At 36.4% G+C, this 27,494-nt stretch overlaps 1 protein-coding gene across 3 annotated transcripts in view; it reads right to left on the bottom strand.

The window, feature by feature from the left end:
- The window catches only part of Grm1 (glutamate metabotropic receptor 1), a 380,075-nt gene that overhangs the window by 11,778 nt on the left and 340,803 nt on the right, over nucleotides 1-27,494 (bottom strand). For all 3 annotated transcript variants that reach the window (XM_027938489.2, XM_027938491.2, XM_027938493.2), the window contains exon 7: nucleotides 23,457-24,387. In XM_027938489.2, the coding sequence (XP_027794290.2) occupies nucleotides 23,457-24,387 (931 nt within the window). The remainder of the gene's footprint in view (nucleotides 1-23,456; nucleotides 24,388-27,494) is intronic.

The following is a 27,494-nucleotide window of genomic DNA, read 5'->3' on the forward strand; positions in this document are numbered from 1 at the left end:
ATTCCTTTGGGGGCTTTAGACATATTGACAGTCAAGCTTCACACAGTCACTCTAAGTAATCCCAAAGCTATCTTAATTAACTATTGATTGAGGTAGTTGGATAGAATAGAACATCTTCTTCATGGTCCCATGTCTTTAGTCTTTTTCACTTTGCATTGAAGTGAAATATAAATGAGCCCTGCATACAGATTTTGCTTCTAGAAAAGAAATGGTTTATTAAAGGTTACAGGCAAAGACTTGGAAACTCTGATGCCCAAATGGCCACTTTTTCAAACTACATAAAAACCAAGAGAAGGAGATTGACTTCAGGGTATTTTTAGCAATTGTAAACCACATATCCAACCAACCACAGATTCAGCAAGCTAGAGCAAAATCTTGGAGGGAAAATGAAGCATATGGGGGCTTGTCAAATATAAGTCCCAAATCTGTGCTTGAATCTTTTGGCAGAAACTGGATTTAAAGAAACCTTGTAAGTTTAGCTAGAAAGATTCCTCTTCAATTTCTTCTGAAAGTGCTAGGGTCTTTCTCTCCTCTTTCTCTTCCTCCCTCTCTCCTTTTTTCTTTCTTTCCTCTTTGTGCAAACTCACTGCTTTTCAAACCCCAAAGGAGTGTACACAGCTTTCCCCATTTATTTTCAGTGTGCAGATAATATTCTTCTGTGTAACAGCGTGTCACTCTCAGGGGTTACTTAGCTCCACATGACTCTGTCTTAACGTGTCATTTTGTTTACATCTGGTCATCCCTCCATCAGTTTCGGTGTCAGGAGTCAGCCTTTAAATGGAACTTGAGAAGTGGTTACAGACAAGTTTTATTCAGTGTAGTGTTAGCAACACTCACTGGTCAAGGATCTGGGGACCTGGCTCTCTCCTGTTCTTTCAGACTTGGCCATTCCATCTAAGAAGAACTTCTGGAATAGTCCATTTGAAATTGCTTCCAAATGGCAAAATACTGCTCTAGTTGAGACCCCCACTTTGCATACCTTTCCTATGAAGGATGTAGAAGCAAAGACACCCACAAAGAACAAAGCAACTTAACCTCGGTGTGGACTCAGATTATGCTAACTCAGCATCTCCAACTTGGCCTTCCCTTTTCTCATCCACTTCAGCCACTTTCCTTACTCAAGACTTTCAGTAACCTCTTGTAGAAAATGAACTGAATTTTGTTTTCTCTTTCTCTCAGAACTTTTTTGTTTCCTGGATGAAATCAGTGACATTGAATGGATATGTCAGGAGCAGGCAAAGGCTCAGCGTGCAGTCAGGATAGCTGTCCGTGTCTGAAGCTGCGAGTCTTTGGCAGGGTTGGAGGTGAATCTTCTTTTAGCAGAGATAAAATGGTCTAGACAATTCCAGATGGTCAGTCTTAAGGATATATAAAGCTCACCATGGAAATAATAATGTGGCTGCTGTCCAAACTAATCAGAAAGAATGACAGCAACCACTCAAGACTGTTTTGGCAGAGTATGGTCTCTTTTTTGTTGTTATAGATAAATAAGATAATTTGTGCTTCTGAGTTCTTTCCAAAGCCAAATGCATTTTTCCCCTGGTATCTAAATTTTAGTATTTATTCTCAGCATTTGCTCCTCAGAGTGGAGAAGGGAGCTCTGACTGTGTATATAGACCCTCTATAAAGACTAATTTCTTTCACATTTCCTTTTAACATAATCTGTAACATAGTGTGTTAAGGTTCTTTATATAAACACAAATTCAGTCTTTCTACTATTGGGATAAAGTACTATTTCATTAAAATTCTTATTTATTAACATTTGTGAGCTAATGAGAGACTAAACTACCACAACCATAGTTTTGTCAAATATTAACATTTGCCTCACTGAAATCCTCTTTCTTTTGAAAACATTAAGGTCAAGTTTAAAGCTTTTATGTATCACTATAAATACTAATTCACTCCTTTTAAAAAGAAAAGTTAGTGTATTTTATCACTTGGAATATTTGAATCTTTTACAACATGTATGTGTATTAATAAATAATATATGGCTCATTTATCATATTATTAGATTTTATACACATAGCATCGCTGTCTTTTTGCACAGTATTTAATTGATAGATGCAGCTCTAGTTCATTACTTATATTAAATTGTATAAATAGCACACTATTTAAAAAATCACCCTTTCTCCCACTGGTAATCTTTCAGGATGTTCCGGCATTTTGCTCTTTTAACTAGTGCTATGGTGAACATACTTAGGTATTTCTCTTTGCACATATATGAGAGTTTTTTAAGTATGCACATAGAAGTAGAATGGATAGACTGTTGTACATGTACATCTTTCTAACATTACCACATTGCTAAAAAAAAAAAAAATGCTTGCAGGCTGGGATGTGGCTCAAGCAGTAACACGCTTGCCTGACATGCACAGGGCGCTGGGTCCGATCCTCAGCACCACATAAAAAAAATAAAATAAAGATGTTGTGTCCACTGAAAACTAAAAATAAATATTAAAAAATTCTTTCTCTCTCTCTAAAAAACATGCTTGCACAATTTACACTAGTGCGTGAGAATATATATTATTCTTTCCGATTCTGTTTGGCTTTCAGGCATTTTTAAAATTAACGTTTTATTATGAAAATTTCAAAAAACTTAAGAGTCAGCCTGATGCATACATTCTCAAACCCCCCATAAGTCTTTCATCTAATGGTTTTAACAGTCATTAATGATCATGATATATGTCAATTGTTTTGTTGCAAAACTAGAAACCATGATAAAATTCAATCACCCTTTCTGTGTTTATCACTTGATTTCTTTTGTAAAATAACTTTCCCTCATCAGCTGTTTGGTTCCTCTGTGACAGAATTCAAACAGAAAGGACTGGCCACAGAGATGTACTTTTTTCACCCTCTATTTACCAATGTTCTAAATAATGAGCTGGTTGTGTGACATTCTCCAACAGGGATCAGTGAATCACCTGTGGGTCTCTTTCTATGATCCTATTGTTTCCCTTGGTTTTCCAGTTATATGGTCCTATCACTTGGCTTGCCTAACTGTTTTCTATTAGATGAGACATTATGTGTATATAAAATAAGATAACGTAGAGGGTAGATAGCATTATTTCACTAGAAGTGCTTTACCATTTTCTCTGTTAGGCAGAGGAAACTGATCAACTTAATCATATCAGCTACTGAATTCAACATTCTTATGCAATTTGATAGGAATCAGTCTCCGGTGGGGCTTTATCTGCTCAGGACTTTCAACAAAGTCTAGCTGTGTACCAGTGAGCTTCAGCTGATGAGTTTCTATCTCTTCCTTCTGCTTTTCAAAGATTTTCAATTTAGATTTTTGGCCTCCTGCCACTCACTCAGAATTAGGCAAATGGCCTGACACAGAGCCTTGACCACGTGTTTGCAGCATGTTTGAGTCTCCAATTCTGTCACTCAGGTCTTATGTGATAGCTGAAAGGGTCTTGCAATTCTCTGTTCAGGGGAGTCTATCTCCTCAGCACTGAAAAGCTCCAGGAAAATCTCCTCTGTATGTCAGAGGTTTGCAGCTTATCTTTTAACCATTCTGACCCACCCAACAGCAGACATCAGCAAATGTTTTGAAGGAGAGGCTAGACCTCGCAGTAGCCTCACTTGCCTTTATTTTATAACCCAGTACTATGTGGCCACATGATTTCTTCTGCATTCTCTGTTTCCTCTGTCTATTCTGCCTGGGCCACTCCCAGAGACTCCACCTATTGTAGTGCTTTGATTTAGCAGGTGCCCCTTGGAAAAGCAGCTAGCAGCTGCTTACTTCTCAGGGCTCCTCTCTGAATTTCAGGACTCTTTAATCCTCACCATTTCAGCAGCTACTGACACTGTAAACAGATCACTTTTGTCTTTGGTGTTGCTTTTCCAATTTGTTGAAAGCTGTTCTGCCACAATCTATTCCATTCTACCATGAAGCAAAAGTCCCATCAGAGTTTTTAATTTCTTAGTTATTAATGTCTTGATTTTTTGGCCAAAGTGATGGCTGTAAAGTGACATCCTAATGTTTTTCTTATCTCTGTTCCTTTGATTCATGTTTAGGTTTTTATTATACTAGGTAGGCAGGCCATGGTCTCTTGGGGGCAGGATCTATGCCAGATTTATCATTAGTATTAACCTCATTCTTCTTTACATGTCTCAGTCTTGCAAATAGTTAAGGAAATCATATAGTTTGTCATGCAAATCAATTACTTTTAAGAGTTAAGGAAGTGTTCTTAATAATTATGTCACCAAAAAGCCATAAACCCACAATACCCTGGGCATACAAACACATAACACTCATTTTATTTACTGTAAATGTTGAATGAATGATCAAATAGTTCAAAAGAGAACAGAGAAATATTGTTAATATGGAACAAAACCAGAAATAGTCCTGAACTTCTCTATCATTTTTCTAATTATAGGGACATAAAAAGAACTTATTATATTTATTAATAATTCCTAAGCTAATCTTAATACTAAATATTGACTCATAAAATTTCTAGTAAAACACAAATTTTTAAAAATATAGGAAATATAATGTCTTGTGTATTTGTGCATACCTATGTGTAAATATAAGGAAATACATAAAAAGTGTTAATGTTGGTTTTTCTTTGGGTATTGGTATAGTTGTAGGTAATTCTTACTAGATTCCTTGTGTTTTCCTATATTTTCCAAATTGCCCACAATGAATATTTATTACTTTTTTAAATGAAAGTAATAATTATTATTGCAAAGAGAATAATATCATAGTCTATAATTTAATATTCCCTCTCTTAGCTATACCCCAATAACTTAAGTTATCATATGGGAGAAATGAACATTTGGGTGTTTTTGTTGTTGTTGAATAAGGCAATAAAATAAAATCCTAAAATTATATTTTAAAATATATGAGCAACTACTGAGGAAACATTGAAATAATAGAATTTAGCACTTAATACTAATACTTTCATGTCAAACAATACTGAAATCCTTATTTTAAAATTCTGTTTTACAGTTAGCCTTTGTGCTGCAAAAAGTTGTATTACTGTACACATATTATAAGTATTCTCCCATATAGGCATCTTTACTAAAGAGAAGGTAAAAGCTCAAAATTTGGGAGAAAAAACAACTCCAATTTTTACACAAAAGGGAAAAATACCCTGCTGCTTTTCTAGATAGACTGTAGGTGACAAACCACCAAGGTGAGACTTTTTATTATTTCACTCTGATTTATCACAGAGGGGGAGAGAAGATGCTGAAAACAACTCACCAAATGCTAAAATCTTCCCCTTGGGAGGTTTTGGGGAAAAAAAGAAATCATAACTTAGATAAGAGGCTTAAATCAAAGACATAATGATAGCAAGACAAGACTTGGTTCATGTAAACCTAGAATTTTGTGAGGATTCTAAAATTCTTGGCTATCACACTAGTCTCAATTCTCCATGTATGTTTTCACTAAGGTTTATTTTATGCTATTATTTCTCTTTAAGCAGAGATTTTAATACCCTCATGCCATGAAACCTGCAAAAGAACTGAATAGGCAATTATCATTGAATTTTTCTTACAGTGTTAGAAGTCGCTAGAGCCCAAAGAAATTATAGTCACATCACAGCCTACTGGGAAAGGTGAAGGGTAGAAAGTAAAATGGGATAAGATTCCCACTTTCAGTTAAGATAAAGTACCTCTGGGCAAACCAACTCTTACCCTGAAAACAACTAGAAAAAGCAGATAAAACACTTTTAAAAGCCATTTGAAGATACTAGGATGCTGCCATGGCAACCAGAATCCAAGGGATCAATAAGTCAGATGAAGAGAACTTCAGACAAGTAAGCAGATAATCTTAAAGCTATTTTTTTCCTGGTAGACATTTGATGATTCTTGATGTAGAACAACAGACTGAGAAGATCTTAACAAAGAGGGAAGGAAAGATGAAAAACTGTTTTTTTTTTTTTCTTTTGGTATTGGGAATTAACCCAGGGGCACTTTATCTGATCTACATATATAGTCCTTTTTAAAATTTTTCATTTTGAGACAGGGTCTTACTAAATTGCTGAGGTGGCAAGAAGAACTTTTAATAAATTAACAGGTCATAGACAAAAGTTTAAGTTCAAATCTTCTGAGTCAGCCAGGACTTGAGGTGCCAAAATCCTGGATAGAGGGAGGTAAAGAAAAGTGAGACCAACACTTGATAGTTCCCTCTAGGAAATTTTGTAAATTTTATATTGCACAAAGCACAGACTACAAAGCTAAGTAGGCGGTACTAAAAATGAGAGTAAAGTTTTGGAGCTCTCATAGTGCTGAGCAGTCAAAATTGTAATTTAAATATGGAGAAGATGAAGGACACAGTCAGCAACAGGGGACCTAGGTTCTCAGTGGGAACTTCTGGACAGTTATGCCCTTGAAACAGGATGTGCCAGGTGACACAGAACAAGTTTGTAAAACCACAATCCACATTCAAAGCAGCTTAGCCTATAATTGGATTACAACATAAAGGAAAAACATATGGGAATATACAAATAAATACAGATGGCTCCTGGCTTATGAAGGTTTAAGATTCTTTTTACTTTAAAATGCTTCAATTGAGCATGATGGTATATGCCTCTAATCCCAGCACCTCGGGAGGCTGAGAAAGTAAGATCACAAATTCAAAGCCCGCCTCAGGAACTTAGCCAGGCCCTAATCAACTTAGCAAGACCCTGTCTCAAAATTAAAAAATAGAAAGGGCTGGGGATGTGCTCAGTGGAGACACAGACACAAAAGTTTAAGTTCAAATATTCTGAGTCAGCCCAGACTTGAGGAGCCAAGATCCTGGACAGAGGAAGGTAAAGAAAAGTAAGACCAACACTTGGTAGTTCTATATGTCATAGTTATATAGTTCAAATCTTGAGAGAACAAAATAGACAAAAGGAGTGTTCCTAGAATTTTTTTGACATTGTTTTGTGTTTTCCTATCTCATCATGTCCATGAAATACTCATATCTGTGTGTGCATGAGATTCTCCACACTTTATGTAACACAGGCTTTGTGTGAGATGACTTGCCCAACTGTAGGATATGATGAGTTTTCTGGGCATGCTTAAAGTAGGCTAGGTTAATCAATGTTTGTTAGGTTAGGTGTACTAAATATTAAACCTATGATATTTTCAACTTATGATGGTTTATTGGGATATAAACCTATAGTAAATCAGGGAGCATTTGAATTCATTGTGCAAAATAATTATAGTAGTATACAATATGCATGAAATTAAAATGTATAACAAAATGTACAAAAGTTGACACATGATAAATACAATTAAAGTGTTCTACCACTTTCACCTTGTTTGGAAAATGATAAACTTTTAATTTATTTGAGATCATAAGAGATTAGAAAAACTATTTTTGAAATTTCTACAGTAATCATAAAAAGAAAATGGATTTGGAGTCTATCATGCTAAGTGAAATAAGTCAATCCCAGAAAACCAAAGGTAGAATGTTCTTTCGAATATGTGGATGCTAACACATAATAAGGGGGCAGGGAGGAAAAAATAGAATTTTAGTGAAGTAGGCAAAGGGGAATGAATGGAAGGTGGGGTGAGAATAAGAAAGACAGGAGAATGAGTTAGATACAACTTTCCTATGTCCATATATAAATACACGACCAGTGAAACTCCACATCATGTATAACCATAAGAATGGGATCCTAATTAGAACAAGTTATCCTCCATATATGTATAATATGTCAAAATAGACTCTACTATCATGCATATCTAAAAAGAACAAATAATAAAAAATTTAAAAATCAAAAATTAATAGAGGGGAAACTGAATATTAAAATATTAGATTAATCAAAAGAAAGGAATAAAGGAAAATGATGGACATAAATTCAGCAAGATGTGAAAAGCAGTTAAATACTAGATATAAATATGATTATGCCAGCAATCATATCTAAGTAAACTGTATATTCTAATTAAAAGGGAAACATTTTGAGACTAAATTACAAAATCAAAGTATGTGCAGCTTAGGAGAGATATTCCCTAAACACAGGGACATAAAAAAGCTAAAAATCAAGGGATGGAAACATGTTTTATCATTCAAACACTAAACAAAACATAAAAGCTGCTGTAACAATATTAGAGAAAGTAGACTCTTAGGGATAACAGATTACATTAAAAAAGGAGAGTTTATTTCAGCATCTCAAGTCTCAATGATTATTTGATAATAATTCAATATATTCCCCCATGTTAATAGAGTAAAATAGAAAAAAATATAACAATTGATACATACAGAAAAAAATTGACAAAATTTAATGCTGACTCATGACCAATTTCTCAGAAAATATGAGTATAATAAAATTATAAGGGAAAGTCATCAGACCAATAGTGATTCATGTACATAAGACCTAAAGATAATGTTCTACATTATGCTGAAGAAACTTTGAATAAGCATGACAACATCCTACACCTAGAATGGCCAGAACAATCATAAAAGAAGAACGAAGTTAGAGGACTTATGTAATCTTATTTTTAAAAATATTTTTTAGTTGTTGATAGAGCTTTTATTTTATTTATTTATATGTGGTGCTGAGAATCAAACCCAATGCCTCACACATACCAGGCAAGTGCACTACCACTGAGCCCCAGCCCCAGCCCATGTTATCTTATTTCAATAATAAAGATTTGGCAGAATCAAGATAATCTAGTATTTTAGAAAGAGAGATGTACGTATCAATAGATATTAGTCCATAATTAGAACTACACTTGTATGTTTAGTTGAATTTTAACAAAAGCACCAAATATTTGCACAATTGAGCTAGATGAACTGGAGTTTTTAATTTTTTAAAAAATTTTTTGAGACGAGATCTATTTGTTGAGGCTGGCTTTGAACTCACAATCCTTCTACCTCTGCTTCCTGAATTGCTGCTCTGGATTTTTATTTAGATAAAATGAAAAATGGATCTTGGTTTCACTCTGTGATGGATTGAATGCCTGTGCCTCCTTCAAGTTCACATCTTGAAATTCTAACACCCAATCTCATGATATTACGAGGAGGATGGCCCTTAGGAGGTAATTAGGTCATGAGAGTAGAACCTTCCTGAATGAGATTAATGCCATCGTAAAAAATTCTCTGATCTCCCTTTCAGTCTTATCCCAAAGATGGCCTTCACTAGAACTCACTCGCATTGCACCTTGATCTAACATTTCCAGTCTCCAGAATTGTGAGAAGTAAATCTCTGTGATTTATAAGCAACCTGGGCTATGGTTCTTTGTTAGAGCAGACTAAAGTAACTAAGGAACATTCCACACTTTTCACAAAATTACTCAAGATATATTATAATATTAAGTATAAAAGCCAAACCCATAAAGCTCCAAAACAAAATGGGACAAATTCTTTTTTAACTGGGGATAAGCAAATATTTCAATACTGAACACAAAAAGCATAAATAGTAAAAGAAAAGTTGATGCATTGGACTTGATCAAAATTAGAAACTCTTACTCAATTAAAAAATACCACTAAAAATGAAAAATTAAGACTGAAAAAATATGTAACACATATATCTGACAAAGGAATTATATTCAGATTATAAAACCAATAATAAAAAACAAATGATATGATAAAAAATGAACAAGAATTTGGATAGGCATTTCACAAAATAGGGTATATAGATGGCAAATCAGTACCCCCAAAAGACTCTCAAAATTATTGGCCATCAGAAAAGTGCAAATGAAAACTATAATTAAATATCTGTAGATATACATTATAATGGTTAATATGTAAAAGACTATCAACACCAAATGGATTTATACATTCTTGCTAAGAGTGTAAAATGGCAAAACTTTACTAAGGAAATTTGTTTGACAGTTTCACATAGTTAAACCTGCTCCTCGCATATCATCCATCAACCCCATTCCTGGGACTATAATCAAACAAATGAAGATAAAAAAATCCAAAAAAACTTGTACATTTATGTTGATTGTGCCTTTATCATAGTGAGAGCTGGAAGCAATCTTTATATTGACAGGAGAATAGACATTGTATATTCACACAATTAAACATTACTCAGCAGGTAGAGGAAAAGCTATGGATGCCTGCAAGAACATGGATATATCTCATGCCATGTGAAAGCACAGACATGAAAGGCTGCCTATTGCATGATTTTAAGAAATTGAAGAATGGGCAAGCTTAATCTATGGGATAGAAATCAGAATAGTGGTTCTCTCTAGCTGGAGAGTGATATAGGTTAGAAAGAAACACGGAAAAACTTTGTGTTTTGCTCTGTATCTTGATTGCATGTTGGGTACATGGGTATCCTGCACAACTGTCCTTAACTTCTATGTGTATTACTGTATGAAATTGTGCTTCAATAAAAGGGTATGAAATAAGCACATAAAAAGAATTAGAATGTGAAAATACTAAATAAAGTCAGAAATGATTCAATATATAATATTAAGAATTCATGAAGAATAAAACCAAAGGGAATGAAGCAAGTAATGGAGAGTATAACTCAACAAAATTTTCCTAAAATTATGAATATTTTAAACTGTGCATTGAAAGACAGTACAATCTCACTGTGTTAGTCTGCTTTTGATCATTGTTACCAAAGTACCTGACAAGAACAACTTAGAGGAGGAAAAGTTCAATTTGAGCTCATAGTTTCAGAGGTTCAGTTCATGGTCTAATGACTCCTTTGCTTTGGATCTGATATGAGTCAGAACATCATGAGAATAAGGGGTGATAGAGGAAAGCTTTCAGCTCATGGCATCTGAGAAGCAAGGAAAGCAGGAGACAGGAAGTGACCAGAGACAGGTATAGTCCAAGGTCCCCTGTGAACAACTTCCTCCAGCAACACCCCAACTGCCTACAGTTACTACCTAGCAGTCCATTCAAATTTTCAAATGGATTAATCCACTGATGAAATGACACCTCTCATAAACCAATCTTTTTACCTCCGAACATTGCTACATCACCTTACCCATGAGCTCATGGTGGGGGGCATTTTACCATCCAAACCATATCACTATGTACCTGGGAAATCTGACCCAAGACAATGAATACTCAGAATGTTCTATTAAAACAAATATGCTTTATAGAAAAAGAAAATGAAATACTTTGCTATCTGGGAAAAAGCAGTCAGTATTTTAGAAGGAAAAATAGATTATTATCCAAATTTTGGATAACAAAGAATCACACTAAAAGCAACTGAAATAAGATGTTGAAGATACTTAAGAAAACTAAAACATGCATACTGAATTATACCCAGCAAAACTGACTTTTGAAACAGAGATCACAGATAAAATGTTTTAATAAGCAAAAATTAAATGAATACTATTCCCATGAGTTTCCTAGGAAATCTACTCTAGAATAAGATTCTAGATCTCAGACTACTAAAATTTCTAAGAGCATTTTAAGGACTAGAGGTAAGTGTCAGACACATTCTTAATTGTAGAACTAAAATTAAATGAAGGTTAAAAAATAGAAATCATAGTATGTAAGGGCTACATAGATAATGTAGCTACAGTGAAACTATTTTGAAATGGGGACATGGGAAGATCAAGTGCAAACAATTTGTTTTAAATGATTTGGTTATGGCAGTGCTAGTAGTTATTCTAGGACATTTGTATAGTTATTGTGGAATGATGTAAATATCTACTCATGGGAAATTCTGATTTATCTCCTGTTTCCTTGGGAACTTGCATTCTTGCTGCAGGAGGAAAGAAGTCTCTATGTATTACATGATAACACATGTGTTTCTGGACCAGGGCTAAGAACAGAAATAATCCACAGACTATAATTTTGACCTATTTCTTAAAGCCCACCTACTACATAATTCCCTATCTTGGGATGATACAATGCCTTATAAAAAGTATGTTTGTAAGTGGCGTGTGGTAAGCAGACTATGAGCATTGTTGTCTCCACCAATGAGAAAAAGAAACTGAACTCACTAAAAAAGTAAATGTGAAAACCATGGCATGCTGCCACACCCAGCAGCATTCCTGAAGAAAGGTCTTCCTAGAGGGAACCAGGATCTACCTCTTGTCTTGCAAACATCCTTTCTATCACTCATGTCCCAGCTTGATGCAAAGGGCAGGGCTTATTTTGCCTGCCCAGGAAACGATATAATCATCCAAAGTAAGACTTATATAAGTTTGTGAAATAAGATTTGCGAAATAAGATAGCCACACACCAGAATCCCAATTTCATTTGCAATGGAAATAATGTACAGGAATCTTAGAATCTGTATGAATAGACCTATGAGAGAAGAAAACACTTGAGAGTTGCTTACTCACAGGAAGACAGAAGGAGGGGGTGGCGAGTTTTCTTTGAAGTTCAATAATTGAATGTTATTTTCTTTATGGAATTAACCTAAGAGTATGTTCCATCCTTTTAGGCCTAGGGTTGCCATGTGATTTAACATTTAAAGAGTCCATTGATCACCAGCTTCTTCACCTTTCTCTACTGCAGAGGAGTCTGTGGCCATTTTGGGTGTTTGTTTTGATGACTGTCTTTCTCTGTTTTCATGTCTGATCAATCCCCCTTATAGATCAATCATGATTTGGTATGTTCTTATTCTAGTTTTAAGTGAACTTACATAGGCCTAGAGCCCAGCAATCTCAGACAAAGGCAAATCTCTGTTCTGTGTGATCTTAAAATTGAATTTTGTGAGCAATCTTACTTTCACTTTTGTTTTTACCCCCTTAAGTATTTCTCTATAGTCACTCTATTCATCCCCAACTGTCCAAGCCCTAGGTCAGGGCACCATAATCTCTCCCCTGACCCTCTGACAGGCTCCTCCAAGAGCTCCCAGCCTCCCCTCTTGCCCTCCTCCTATGCATCTCTGTACTAGTAGCAGAGTGACAGCTCTGAAACATGCATGAAGTGATCACAGTACACCCTGCTTGGTGACTTCAGTGGCTTTCTGCTGTTCACAGAGTGAGATCTAAAACTCTTGTGGCCTCCAGTGGGGCCCTGCAAAATCCAGTTCTAGCAGACGCGCATACTCTTGTTTCATCATGTTTTCCTTCTCCCCTTTACTATTCCAGACACTTTAGAATTGCCTCAGTTCTTTCAGCAATCAGTGCCTTTTCCTGCTCTGAGACTTACATTCTGACTCCTTCCCAAGAACTTCCTTTCCTAGACAACCTCTTTTCTGAAATCTTATCTTAGGCAATGCACCCTGTAAATAGTTCCAGCATACTTGAACTGACAGAGATCTCTAACAATGCTCCTGCAAACCCCATGCTTTTCCTTCAACGTCTGGTCTCCCAGCTAGATTTCAAATGCCACAAAGGCCAGGGCCAGATCTCTTTTTTCCACCACTATATTCCCTGCACAGTCCTAGTGACTGGCACATAGTAGGCATTTGAAAATCATTCACTGAATGAATGAGTCATAATTGCATCTGTTCTGGATCTTAGAAGGTGTGCATCAGGTCTTGAAACCATTCTAATCATCAGAGCAAATGTGATTTTACACTAGGATAAGTCCTGGAATAACTTTTGGCTTTACACATTTGGAGGTAAACAAACATTCTTATGATAGTACTGCTATGGTTCCGATGTAGTCTGTCCTTCAAGAGTTCATGTGCAAGAGGTTAGTCCCTAGTGTAGCAGTATTAAAAGGAAGTGCAATCTTCAAGAGATGAAGCCTCCTCGTGGAAAGAGGTTAGGTCACTGGGGGCATCCTTAACTGCCCTAGTTAGGGACTAAGGCTGACCTGTAGAGTGAGTTGTTCTCTCAAGAGTGGGTTTTTATAAAGCAATGCCACCCTATAGGCTTGGCCCCCTCCACATGCAGCTGATTCCTTTTCCATTCCTCTGGTAGGTTGTGATCTAGCCAAGTGGGCCATTGCCAAAGGTCAAACAGATGGGGCTGCCCAACCTTGAACTTTTGTCCTTCATAATTGTGAAGTAAATAAACCTCTTTTCTTTATAAATCCCCAGTTTCAGCAATAGAAAATGTACTAATGCACCTACTGATTTCTTTTTGCATTTCTCTAATATGCTGAGCTCTCTCCTGCCTCCACATCTCCTTGCATAGTGGTCCCTCTGCCTGCAACACTCTCTCCGCATTTTTCCCACCTTAACCCATTCCCCTCTAATAAAGTATTAGGAGTATTAGGTCAGCCTTAGTCCCTAACTAGGGCAGTTAGGGATGCCCTCCCCCCCCCTCATGACCTAACCTCTTCCCACTAGGCTTCACCTCTTGAAGGTTGCACTTCCTTTTAAGACTATACCTCTTTGGGATAGATAGTGAGAATCACTGTCCACAGATTTTCTTTGATCTTTCCTGACTTTGAGGTCTATGCTAGAGGTCCTTCTATGTGCCTCCAAAGCGAGCATTCTCTGGAACTGTCATAGCACTTTACATCACCACATTGTCACTGCTGGGTTTCCTGCTGCTGCTTTCCCACCACCCCATCCCATTCCTCATAGAGTCCTGAGAAGTCACAGACCATTTATTTTCTTCACCAATAAATTGTCCATGATTTGTAAAATGGTAATATCTCCCCATATATATGTATAGATATTTATATATGTATATATAAGTGTGTATATATTTACATATTTATAAATGTGTATAACATGAGCTCCCTGATATTATTCTTTACATTCTTTGTATTATATAACCCCTTTTGCTTTAGCTAGGTTAAGTTGGCATGTATAACTTGCAGCCAAAGAGTTATGATTAATGAAACTGTAGGGCAGTCCTTATGACCTGAAGCTTCTGAATTCACTGATACTTCAATTTCTTTATTCTAGAAATTATCAATAGTTTTGCTCTTGGACTATCTTTATGAACACACTCATGTGGCCTGCTTCCCTGTTAGTGGATAACACTTCATACTAGATGCTAAGGTGAACAGATGGAATACAAATGACCTCATCTTTCCTTGGCTGAGGCCAAGCACAGACAGGTTGCCAAACTGTGCCATTGGGCATCCTTCCTCACATGCATCTCACACTGAGTAGCACTTGCACACACTCACTTTAGCAGATATACAGCTCTCCCATTTTACACAGCAATGAATACAATGAACTGGTCATGGTAATGTGTATTTCTAGTTTCTAGAACTCTCTCAACCTAAAGGTATAATGAAAAGTTTTGTCAGTATAAGAATTTCCATACACCCTTTCATATTTTCATATTTTTAATGTCACTAGATAATAATGATTGATATTTTACTCTTTACTAGTCACTATGCATAAATTCTCTCATTTAATACTAATAACTCTGTCAGTACAGTTCTTCAGTTTTTATAACTAACAACATAGAAGTTATGCAATTTCCCCAAGGACTAATAACTTTAGGAAAAAACCCAAACAACTCAATAAACATTTGCTATGGACTGAATGTTTATGTATTCAAATTCATATGTTGAGGTTGTACCCTAATGTGAAATTAGTAGTCTGGGCCATAGGGATGTAATTAGGTCAAGAGAGTGGAGCTTTCATGGAATCAGCCCTTGTAAAAATACAGAACTTCACCACTCTCTATTCTTTATCATGTGAGGATATGAGAAGACAGTCATGTTTGAACCATGAAGAGGACTCTTACTAGAACTCAATAATGCTAACACCCTGATCTCACACTTCCCAGGCTCCAGAAGTGTGAGAAATAAAATTCTGCTATTTAATCCACTTATTTATTATATTTTTGTTATAGCAGCTCATCTAAGACAACATTGGACTCTGAAGTTACCATCCACATGAATCACATTTTACTGTTTATTATATGCACCTAATTTTTATTGTAAGGGTATTTATACATCAATAAACTATGACTTCCTTTGGAGCAGGCTCCATGTTTTATTCATTTTATTCAATGAATGAATGAATGAATATATTATTAAAGTGACAGGCATAGACAGCTATCAAGAGTAATAAAAATAAACGATTTTATCCAGAGAACAATGATTTTTAAATCCATTATTTCTCTTATAAAAGTGGTCTTGAGCTTTTTGAGCCTCAATGTCTTTATTTACACAATAAAGTTCTGAATGTGCCTATCTTGGACCATTATGGATAATGATGTGAAGCTACTTGTGAATTCAGCTTAGAAACTACACATTGTTGATGTATGTGCATAAAATATTAAGTTGGAGAACTTGAAAAATGTCAATCATATGGGTTTATTTGAATTTGAAAGAAATGTAACCTATACTCAAAATGAATTATGTTCTCTTTGAAGTTGTTGCATAATCCATGCCCATGGTCTTAGTTTTGAATTTAAAAAACAAAACATGAGTATTATAAGTAGCTATTTCTATGTTGTTATTATTATCTTTTTAGATCAGGTGTGTTATCTACAAGAACAAAAGCAAGGAATTTGGTGACTGAAAATTTGCTGCCTCTGATGGAGGGGCAAGTTGTGTCCACCACCATTGTACTGAAGTCATTCACTCCTATACTTGAGCCTGTACCTCTCTAGGTGACCTCTTACAGCAGCATCCTCTACACACAAGCTACTCTTGAGGGTGTGTTTATTCTAAGTAATGCCTGCAGTGCCTTAGGTAATGATAAAGCATTATGTCTTCAGAGAGTGAAAGCATTTAGACTGGCTTTATCATCAGGCACAAGACTTTACCCCAAACAAAATATTCTCATGCTGACAGCCTCAGGTACCATGGTTGGTCTTCAGGGAGGGATCCCAGGGTCTCCAGCACTTTCCAATCATACCATGACAAATGTACCTGCTTCATCCCCAATTAACCTAACTCTGGACACACAAAACCTGCTTTTCTTGTACAAAATAATAATAATAAAAATACCTTACAGGCTGAGAATCCTTCAGACTGCCAAGAATTTCAGAAAAGCACATCCTATTTATTAGGGTTTCCATAACTGGTCTCTTCTCAAATCCTACAATGTTTATAATTCCAGAGGTCTTATAAAACCATGAGTAGGTATTTTACCATAGTCTTTAAAAGTTTCCAACTTGATTTTCCATCCTGTTGTAATATCAAACATTAAACACACAGCTAAGAGAGAACCAGCATCAACCACATGCACACCATGTTCTTTGGAGTTGACACTTCATTGTTATAGTTGTCAATTGATGTCAAATGGCTGTATTGTAATGGCAGAGCTTTGGGTCTGGCTCCTGACATAAACCATGTTCTCTATTTTATGTTTTCAATTGTTCTTTCTCTGTTGGCTCCTTTCTCAGATATAACAAACATGATTAAAGTTCTCTTCTAGTATACCATTCCTCCCCCTCCCTGAACTTTATAAATATTAACTGAACTACTTACTTTCTTTAATGCCAAACTCTTTCAATTTATGGTAATATAACTTCTACCCACATTATACAACTGATACCTCTCAATGTTAACTGTAAAGTCTCCATCCTTGGGATTCCTTGGGTTGGATTGGTTGGATGCCATGTTCAAACATATTGACACAGACTATTATACAGACTGAATGTTTCTGTCTCCTATTTGAATCCTCAATAAGACCCAGTAAGATTATATTTGAAGATAGGGCTGTGGGTAATTAGGTTTAGATAAAGTTCTATGGATGGGGCCCTTAGGATAGATTTAGTGCTTTTATAATAGAAAACAGAGTGTTTATGTCTCCCTGCCTCTCATACAAAGAACAGAGCATGTGAGCTCATATCAGAAAGGTGGTTGTGTGAAACTTAAGGGGAAACCTCTCATCAGAAGTAGACCATGGTGGCATCATGATCTCAGACTTCCAGCCTCATAAACTCTGAGAAAATAAATCTGTTATTTGAGCCACACAGTCTGTGGTACTTTGTTATGGCAGCCTAAACAGACTGAGACAGTCTCCTCTTTGGTTTCCAAGGCACTATGTCCTTCTGTTTCCCCTTTCTTCTTATTACCTTGTGTCTATTGCCCTCAAATTTCCCTTTCTATCACATCTCTTAAGGGAAAGTGTTCCTTAATGTTCTACCTTTTACTTTCTTCTTTTCTCCTGTTGTAATTGCTCTCTTGGATACTTTCAACATTCTGGCGATTGAGCTGCAGATCTAGGGCGCTAGCTGAGACCTCTCTTGAGCTTCAGACTTGAATTTGTGAGTATTCTATGGATGCCTCCATTTGGCTGCCTTTATAGCATCTTCAACCAGAAAGCTTAAAACCCAACTCTTCAACATCTCCCATCCTACTCTACTCATATCTCCTCTATGTTTAATAGTAACTGTTTTCCCCATCACCCAGGCGCAAATAGGAGGGTCATATTCTATTTTTAATTCCTTCTTTCAACTCCCATAACTGGTACTCTAGTTCTAATAAATCCAACTCAGGATTTTTTTCACAGGCATCCCTTGGGTTCAACTTTCATCTCACTGCTCTAGTTTAAGGATCTTGTTTTTAAATTTTAAAAACTTTAAATTTTAAATTCTACTAATGAGTCTTTCTATAGCTCACTTTATCACATAAAGCTTACACGTGATCATGAAACTTCACAAAGATCTTTAAGACACCTTGTGGATTACAGAAAATTGTCTGAACTTTATCTGAAAATATTGACCACCATCTAGAAGCCTCTCCCTGCATCTATAAATTTCCCCACCCTTGAAACAGATGCTCCTTGAATTTGAAGGAAGACCAAGTCATTGCCCTAATCAACTCAATGCAATTTCTCTGACATGTACTATTTTTCAGCTTATTTTTCCAGCTTCTCTAAAGTCCTAGGAATGGTGGCCTTGCAACCAAACACCCCATGATGGGATCCATCATTCTCTCCAAGCAGCAGCAGCTTCTCTGACACCAGCAAGACTGAACCTGAGACAATGATCAACTGGAGCACAAGTTGACCAAGATTGCTAACTATATAGACATCTCCACCCTTGACCATTGTTCTCTCTCAATAAAATCCTTGCACTATGGTTAGTTCCTGAAAATGGTGCTTCAGACAGCGGTCCCTCACTTCCTGGTGTTACCCATGCTAAAATAAAGTCCTTCACTGTTTTACCACTGCTTGCCTTTTTACTATTTGGATTTCTGTAAGCAAGTGGCCAAACTTGGCCTATTGAGATCCCTGGGCATAGGCCTCTGGCCTAGGATTCCAGTAGCACAAATAGTCTTCTCCATGTTCTTCCTTTATACCAGAATCCACATTGTGTGCTAACATTTTTTAATCTTCACCTCTATTATTATATGTGAAATGATCTCACCATAGCACCATTTCTCTTGTCGAAAAAAATCTTTCAGGTCAGGTTCACATGCTGCTTTTACTAAAATATCCTTCCAGTCCTTTCACAGATATGACTTCATAGGTAGACTTAATCTCTCTCTTCCCTGGACACTCAGAATGCTATTGCTCCTCTAATATGGCACTTAACATGGGATATTTACTTAGGTCTTTGTCTGTCCATACTGTAGAGTGGTGCAGTCAGTACCTTAATTTTATATCTTTTTATCCTGAATATTATCTAGAACCATGTCAATTACCTAAATACTTTAAGCTTACTATTGAAACAATGATTGATTGATTAAAGGAATGAATTAAGAGTAGATCCTCAAAAACATGTTTCCATCAAGTGATAAAATTCTAGAACAAATATTTTAATAAAACTCCTGATGCTTGCTATAAAATCAAGTGAAGAATTATAATAAATTTCAAAGCCATGTACTGTATGATTAAGGAAAAGAATGATTTCAAAATGACAGATTTTTCTCATTTACAAGCCAGAATAGTGTTTGAGTTTCTATTAGAGAGAAAAAGATGTTACAGCTATTTGATTGTGATATTGGTTGGCTCACTATCAGATTTCCTTTCCTAATAAAAGAAGGAAAGAAAAATCAAAATGCTTACGTCTACTTAGGTTTTGTAGCAGAGAACCAAGAGGGAAATTTCCTCAGAGCATCCTTCCACTTAATATTTCACTTAGCTCTTGTATTCAAAGCATAGTCAATTGTGTAAGAAACAACTACAGAAGTGAAATAATGTTGTGTTCACTTAGGAATCTGTTTTAAAATCACACCCTTATATCAGTCTGATGCCTTTTTTTTTTTTTTTTTGTGGCAACTGCTTTCAGTTTTGCACGTAACTATGTATGCAAAAGGTCCAAGGAGTATATTGTCACATTTTAGCTTCATGTAACATCAAATTATTTGGTACTCATTGAGTTTATTTATCCTGAAAATAACTAAAAATATGAGTTTAACATTGAGTCACAGATATAATTACGTTTTAAGGAAGCATGTCATTTGCACAATATTTTACTTTCAGTGGAATGATGTTAACTCATTTTTCCTTGAACAGAAGTGATAAATAACTTGAATGTAAATAATTTACTTCTTTATAACTACCCATGGATTTCTGCATTTCTTCTATTGCCAGAAAAGAGAAATCTCCTATATCTTTATATTAGCATATGCCTTAATATTTTCCCATTTGATGACACATAAAAAAAAACAACTAAAGAAATAAGAGTTGTCAAAGACAATAATATATCAACATGCCTAAAAGGGCTTCTGTCTATAAATAACTCAAGTAAACCAAACTTCAGATTTACTGATTAAACTCCTCCTCTATTATATCTCAGAAAATGTAAAGCAAGGTCCTAACCTTTTTGTTAGATATTTGACTATGAGTAAAATATAAAATTCAAGTACTCTTTGCAAAAACGCAGGCAATATCATCCTTCCCCTACATTTCAGAGATAGCCTATCATGAGGATGTTGTTGGACTTGCAATTTCTTAGAACCATATTCCAACATATAGATCAGGTGGAAGTTCATTTCAGCATCTGCTCTGTGTTTATAGTTACACATGTAGCCTGCTGAATACCCTCAGTGCACTATGAATGTAGGAATTACATATCCAGATGGTAATAAACTCACTGGGTGATGTGTTCTCTAGAGCTTCCAATCCCTTGCTTCAGCTGACAAAATTCTGTTAGATTTTTATTACTGTAGAAAATATTAGATTGTGTTTTTTATAACTTTGGAGACAAACCAGGAAAACATAAAATGGCAATAAGAAAAGGTAAAAGCAGAGGCACTGCGATTTTTGTTACATTTTAAAATTATAGTCTCAAAGAGAGTTACAACAGAAGCAACAACCGAATAAATGAGTAAACAAATGACTGTTCTCCATAGAAGTTTAGTTCCAAATACCCTCTGTGGGTCAGCTTATTGGCATGGTGCATATCAGAGAAGCTACAAATTGTACTAAGAAAGCCCCTGTTATTATTGTTAATTAGAACTAGGTTTCTCAACATAACACTAAGACAATTCTTGATAAGTTACAGCTAAGTGTTAAATAATTTATTGGTGAAACCAGGACTTCCTAGACAAACAAACCAGTTCATGTAGACTAAGGTGGTTTTTCTCTCAAATGCAAGATTCCATTGCTAACTATATAGACAAGATACCAAGTGGAATTAATTTATTAATTTTTAATAGTGAAAGGAATTTTCTCAGATTATAAGGAAAGCTGTCCAGGTGTGGGAAGGTCATCAAAAATGAACAGTGAAGTCTGGCTGTTCGAGAAGTGCTAAGCATCATTAGTGTCAGGTCGGATAACTCCATCTCATCCCTGCAGCAAGCACTGCTTACCATTCACTAGTCACAATTTTCTTGGACAGGTGCCCTATACAGTTGTCACAAATGCATATTCCTGGGCACTATCACGGGACATCTCAATTCTACAGATTCTCAGAACAGTGTTCAGTGACCAAAAATCATATGGAAGTTTCTGAAGAGCCAAAATGAAGGCAGACAAATGAGAAACATGGAGCTAGATATTGGTGGATGGCGGAATGTCTCCCTCATGACAGCCACCGTATGTAGTACAATAAAGGGAATCTCTTGCTCCCCATAAACATTCCAGTTTCATTCCATTTCATTTTGCTTTCTCTCATTTCATTCCTCTTAAGGAAAATCACTGTGATGCCATTTTACACTGGTATACTCTAAAATAGCCTATTCTTTTTCCCTCTCAAACCATGGGATTTTTGCTTTGCTTTCATGCTGGACAATAATTCCTTGTCAGGAGGTTGCAATTGAGGGGATGTTGGCTAGAATCAAAAACCTCGGCAAGGGGAAAAAATTATTAAGCTACTTTTGTGATCAGCTTCTTGTAAATAAATTGAAATTGACATAGTGGGAAGTAGCAAAAATTATTGGCTTTATCCTAACATTGATAAAACTTGGGGATGTCTTTTCTTGAAATAATAATAACCTTATGTATTTCAAAGACACGTTTTTCCCCAAACTTCCTCATCAGATTCCAAAATTATATGATTTCTGTAAAAGGTGTTTGTGCTTCAGCTTAGCACATAAAAATTACAAAACTCACAATTTTAATGCATGTAGGGTTTTTGATATATGTTAAGATTTTAAAAAATCATATCAGTGTAAGACCTGGGCAAAAAATGACTAAGTGGAATAACAATGAAAAGTTTTACAAATTTACAATTGCTTAGTTTTCTCGCCTATGAAATGTAGAAAAATAACATACTTACTGGTTCAAGTGAATAGAATAGCTATATTATGGTATATAAATTATAATCGTTGCTATTAAAATTCTTCACTTTTAAAGAATTACTTCAAAGAGTAAAATTAATCATGATAATGGAAAAATTTTATGCTTTTTGGCAATTCAATACTTTTTACAACTTCAAGTGTCCTTGTTATTTTTCAAATTATTATAAATTATAATTATATTATAAATTATTATTATAAATTATAAGTGTTAAATTTTGTTTTTATGAGTCTCATAAAGATGACACAAGCAAATTTTTAGCATATGTTTCTTCTTAAAACAATCAGGGAAAAGATAGGAAGTTGTTATTATACAAACTGCTTAGAAGAATTACCAGAATACAAGACACCTGAACTTTGATGTTCACATTGACTCTCTAATTTGGGATCATCACTTTTATCTGGCCCTTTATTTATTCTGGTGCTTTGTGTCTAAGAAACCATCCTAATCATGAACTTGAAGTAGAGATAGCCCAATTTACTTATAGCATTGTATAACATCTTTATTAAAATATGCATGAAAGTTCAAAGAATAAGAGATGATAAAGCAGTTACTTAAGAGATGTTATTTCAGGACACGGTTGGTGCTTATCTGCAATCCAGTTTGGAAACAGCCATTTCCTCAGGGGCTTAATTTCCTTGCTCTCTGTCTCTAATTAGTGATAGTGTGGTCCAAGTATGATAAAAAGCAATTAGAAACTGCCTTCTACTATGGTCCAAACTATAAATTAGAATTAATGTTTGCATCTTTGACCCAGACCCCAGAAATGTATTGATGCTCCTCAGAGAGAGGACCCATACAAAAGGAAAAAAAGTTACTGGGAGAACTGAAGCTTGAAGTTCTAAACAAAAATGAGGATGTGATCAGCCAGCTGTTGGTTCATGCTTCTTGCTATGTCAAAGGAATGAAGATACACACTTAATGAAAAACTTTAAGTTCTATCTTCCTACTGCAATAGAATGTGAAATTTGTTAAAGGAAGAAAAAGTAAGAAAAAACTTAGGGGAAGAAGAGGGCAACAATTTGGACAAATACAGGAGAGAGAGAGAGAGAGAGAGAGAGAGAGAAGACAAACTCGGATGGGATAACTCACTTGGCATTCCCTGCCCCTGGCTTCTTTCTTCGGAAAATGTTGAGGAATGTGTTGGAGCGGCAGGGCAGCTTGCCGTCGCCCACATGCATGCGGACCACATCAGAGGTGGTGAAGGCACTGCGGACATTCCTCTCGGGCTTGGCAATGATGATGTACATCTTGGGAGTGAACATGCACCCCAGGGCCACTGTTACACTGAGGCTCACTGCAAAGCAGGTAGTGATGATCTTGTAGTTGCTCCCAAAGTAAATGGGCACAAAAGCCAGCCAGATGATGCAGGTGGTGTACATGGTGAAGGCGATGTATTTGGCCTCATTGAAGTTGGCGGGCACGTTCCGGGTCTTGAAGGCATAGTAGGTACAGCTCATGATGAGGAGTCCATTGTAGCCCACAGGGGCCACCACACCCAGGTTGCTGGTATTGCAGATAAGGTAGACTTCCTTGATACTTGGGTAGGACAAAATGGGCATGGGAGGCTCCATGATGATCAAGGTTACCACCAGTGTTAGTTGCACACTAATCAAAATTGAGGCAATGATCACTTGGGCCCAGGCACTCATGAACCTGGGCTTGCGGGTACAGATCTTCTTTTTGCTGCCAGCAAGGATGCGTGCAATGCGATTGGTTTTGGTCACTAAAGCAGAGTAGCACATGGCAGAGGAGAGGCCAACCAGGAGGCGCTGGAGGTAGCAGGATGTGGTAGTAGGTTTGGCAATGAGAGTGAAAGGGCACACGTAACCCAGGAAGATGCCAGCTAGGATGATGTAGCAGAGCTCCCGACTGGAGGATTTGACCACAGGTGTGTCTCGGTACAGCACAAAGATGAGAGTGACAAACAGGGTAACGAGGATGCCCAGGCAAGAAAAGACGATGGCTATGATGGATTCTATGTTGCTCCACTCAAGGTAGCGAACAGGAATGGGCTCACAGCCTGTAATGAGAAAAATCGTTTCAATGTGCACCTGAGATTTCCACTGAGCAATAGTGACAGTACTCAGTAGTTACCAGAGACATAGCTACAGCCACATTCTTCATGATTTATATTATTTTTATGCTTTTCACTAAATTCTTCAATGTTACACAAAGGTACTTCTATGTCTTCCCTGGAATATCATGTCCCTAAACCCAATCTCATTACAATCATGACTTATGGAGCCTATAAAAATTAAGTTTTTTTTAACACCAGCATGATAATCAGATGTCACCCTATAGATGGATCTTACTTCTACATTCTCAGAAAGAGAAAGAAAAAACAAACTGCTTCCAGTTGCAGTTCAGCTGTGATAAATTAATAGAATAAGATAGTTAGAAATAAACTAACACAACTTTTATTTTATGCACATTGTCCATAAGCAAGTGCAACTCATAGACAAGTATATTTGAGGCAACAGAATGTTTTAAACATAAATTTAATGAGGAGTGTGTAGAAGAATCTGCATTTTTATGCTTACCACATAATTCTATATTACCTGCTTAAATTCCTGTTAGTCATGACTGACATGCATCCAGCATTTGCGGGTCTTTGAGTTAGTAGTCTCTAACAGTCACACCAAAGAGGAATGAACTCTCTCTTCATCCATCTCTTGCAAGCAGAGACCAGCATCGTGTTTTTAAATGCTGCACTCATTTATTTGCTCTAGATGGAGAATTACATCTATTTTGTATTTTAGAGTGAGAGAAAAATATGTCAGGCCCTCGAGACGATCCTTTTACAGGATTTTGTATTTGGTCTGGGCCAGTATTTCCCAAACTGTGGGAGTAAAAACATTTCCACAAATGTACAAAAAGACTCATTGTTCTATGGTCCTGGCAGCAAGAAAACCACCAGAGACTATTTTAGGGTTGTTCAGTTAGTCAGAACCAACCCACCTCAGTGAACATGTTTTTGTATGCCAACCAATGGATGTTAGCTCTTACTCCTGAAGATCACACAGCAGGGGACACACTCACTTCAAAAAGTGCATACCCACTAACCCACAGCAGTCTCACACCAGTATTGTATTTCTACAGATGATGTGAATCACTTTATGTTCAGAAGTTTATGAATCCCTGAAATCAGTACTTTACAAGAACCCCACAGAAAATGAGCAGTCTCTTCCGCTCAGAGAAAACTTATCTGACCAGGTAGAGTATAGCTATGCCTTGTTATACTTTAGCAATAAATTCAGCTTTTGTACTTTTAAAAATTCCACATAAAGTTATCTCTCAGTATTGATGAGAAATTGGTTCCAGTACCCCCACTGGTACCAAAATTTGCCGATGTTCAAGTTCATTATATAATATGGTATATTTTTTTGCAAATAACTTCCACACATCCTTCTGTGTAAATAATTTCTAGATTATTCATAATACCTAATACAATGTAAATATTATGTAAATACTTTTTTGCCCTGCATTGTTTAGAGAATAAGGACAAGGAAAAAATCTGTAAATGGTAAGTACAAACTCAACCATTGTTATGATTTGGATATGAAGTGTTCTCCTAAAAGTTAATGTGTTGGAAATATGACACCCAATGTAGCAATGTTCAGAGGTAAAATAATTAAATTATGAGAACTGTGTAACTTCATCAGTGAATTAATTCATTTGGTGGGTTAGTAGTTTGAGTGGACTAATTTAGTAACTGTAGGCAAGTGGGGTAGCTGGAAGAAACAGGTCACTGGGGGCATACTTTGGGGATTGCATTATGTTGGTCCTTGTGCTCGCTCTCTCTCTCTCTCTCTCTCTCTCTCTCTCTCTCTCTCTCCATCACTCCTCTCCTTCTTGTCTACCATGAATTGAGTAACTTTCCTCTGCCATATCTTCTGTCATGATGTTCTTTCTCACCTCAGGCCTAGAGCAATGGAGCCTGCTGACCATGGCCTGAGACCTTTAAACCATGATCCCAAATACACTTTCCCTCTCTAAGTTGTTCTTGTCAGGTACTTTGGTCGCTAACACAATGATCATAGTCCTAACTATATAGTATGTATATATGTCTACAGTACATGAATAGTTCATAAAACATATTAGCAACAGTGAAAAATTTTTTTCCATCCATTGTTGGTTGGATCCAAACATGCAGAACCAGCAAATACAGAAGGCCAACTGTATTTAGTCTTACCGTCTTTCATATTTCTAGAGATATCAATGATATTGTTTTAAAGACCCTCATTTAGAAAGATTTCTGAAGATGCTGTGACCAAGTTTGACTTGCTGGGCCCCTCAGGTCCAAACTGTCCTTCCCACATACTACATAAAAGTCAGTCTAAAAATTAAAATACTTAGACTGCATATAATTCAAGAAACAGCTATTGTCCCAGAATCACAACGGACAAAAGACTCCACTGAAATAAGGAAGATCAGAACAGAGCACATAAGTCTTCAGATAATCCTAGGTACCTGGGTTACATAAGAATCTTTCCTTTTGTATGGTCTGAAAGGTCTACACCATGCTAGGGATAAATTAACAACATGGCACATATTGAAGAACTATTGCCCATTGTTATAGGAAGCTTCTAAGATGTTCTCCAATGACCCTCACCTCTTAATATTTATGTACTTGTGTAATCTCCTCCTCTCAAGTATGAGCAGGGCTGGCAAATTGCTTCTAGTCTATAGAAAACAGCATCCCAATGGATGTTGCTTTCAAGCTTAGGTTACATAAGTTAATGACTTCCATCCTGCTAGCACACTGTCTCTTGCTAACTCTGTTGAAGAAACCTGCCATGTTGAGGTTCATAAGACAAGGAACTAAGGGCAGTCCTTGCCCAACCACCTGCAAAATACGAGTTCTCAGTTCAACATCTTTGAGGCAAGGTATAATCCTGCCAACAACCTCATAAGTGAGTTTAGAAGTGTACCCCTCCCCCATCAAGCCTTCAGGTTAGACTCCATCCCTAGTCCTGTGAAAGATCCCAAAGCAAGAACCCAGTTAAACAAATGCCTGACCTGCAGAAACTGAGATGATAAGTGTGTGTTGCATTAAGTTACTAGATTTTATGTAATTTATTACAGAGCAAGAGATAACTAATTTATCCACTAAACCTACCCTAATCC

The sequence above is a fragment of the Marmota flaviventris genome, chromosome 6, assembly GCF_047511675.1.
Source record: "Marmota flaviventris isolate mMarFla1 chromosome 6, mMarFla1.hap1, whole genome shotgun sequence".
Lineage (NCBI taxonomy): Eukaryota > Metazoa > Chordata > Mammalia > Rodentia > Sciuridae > Marmota > Marmota flaviventris.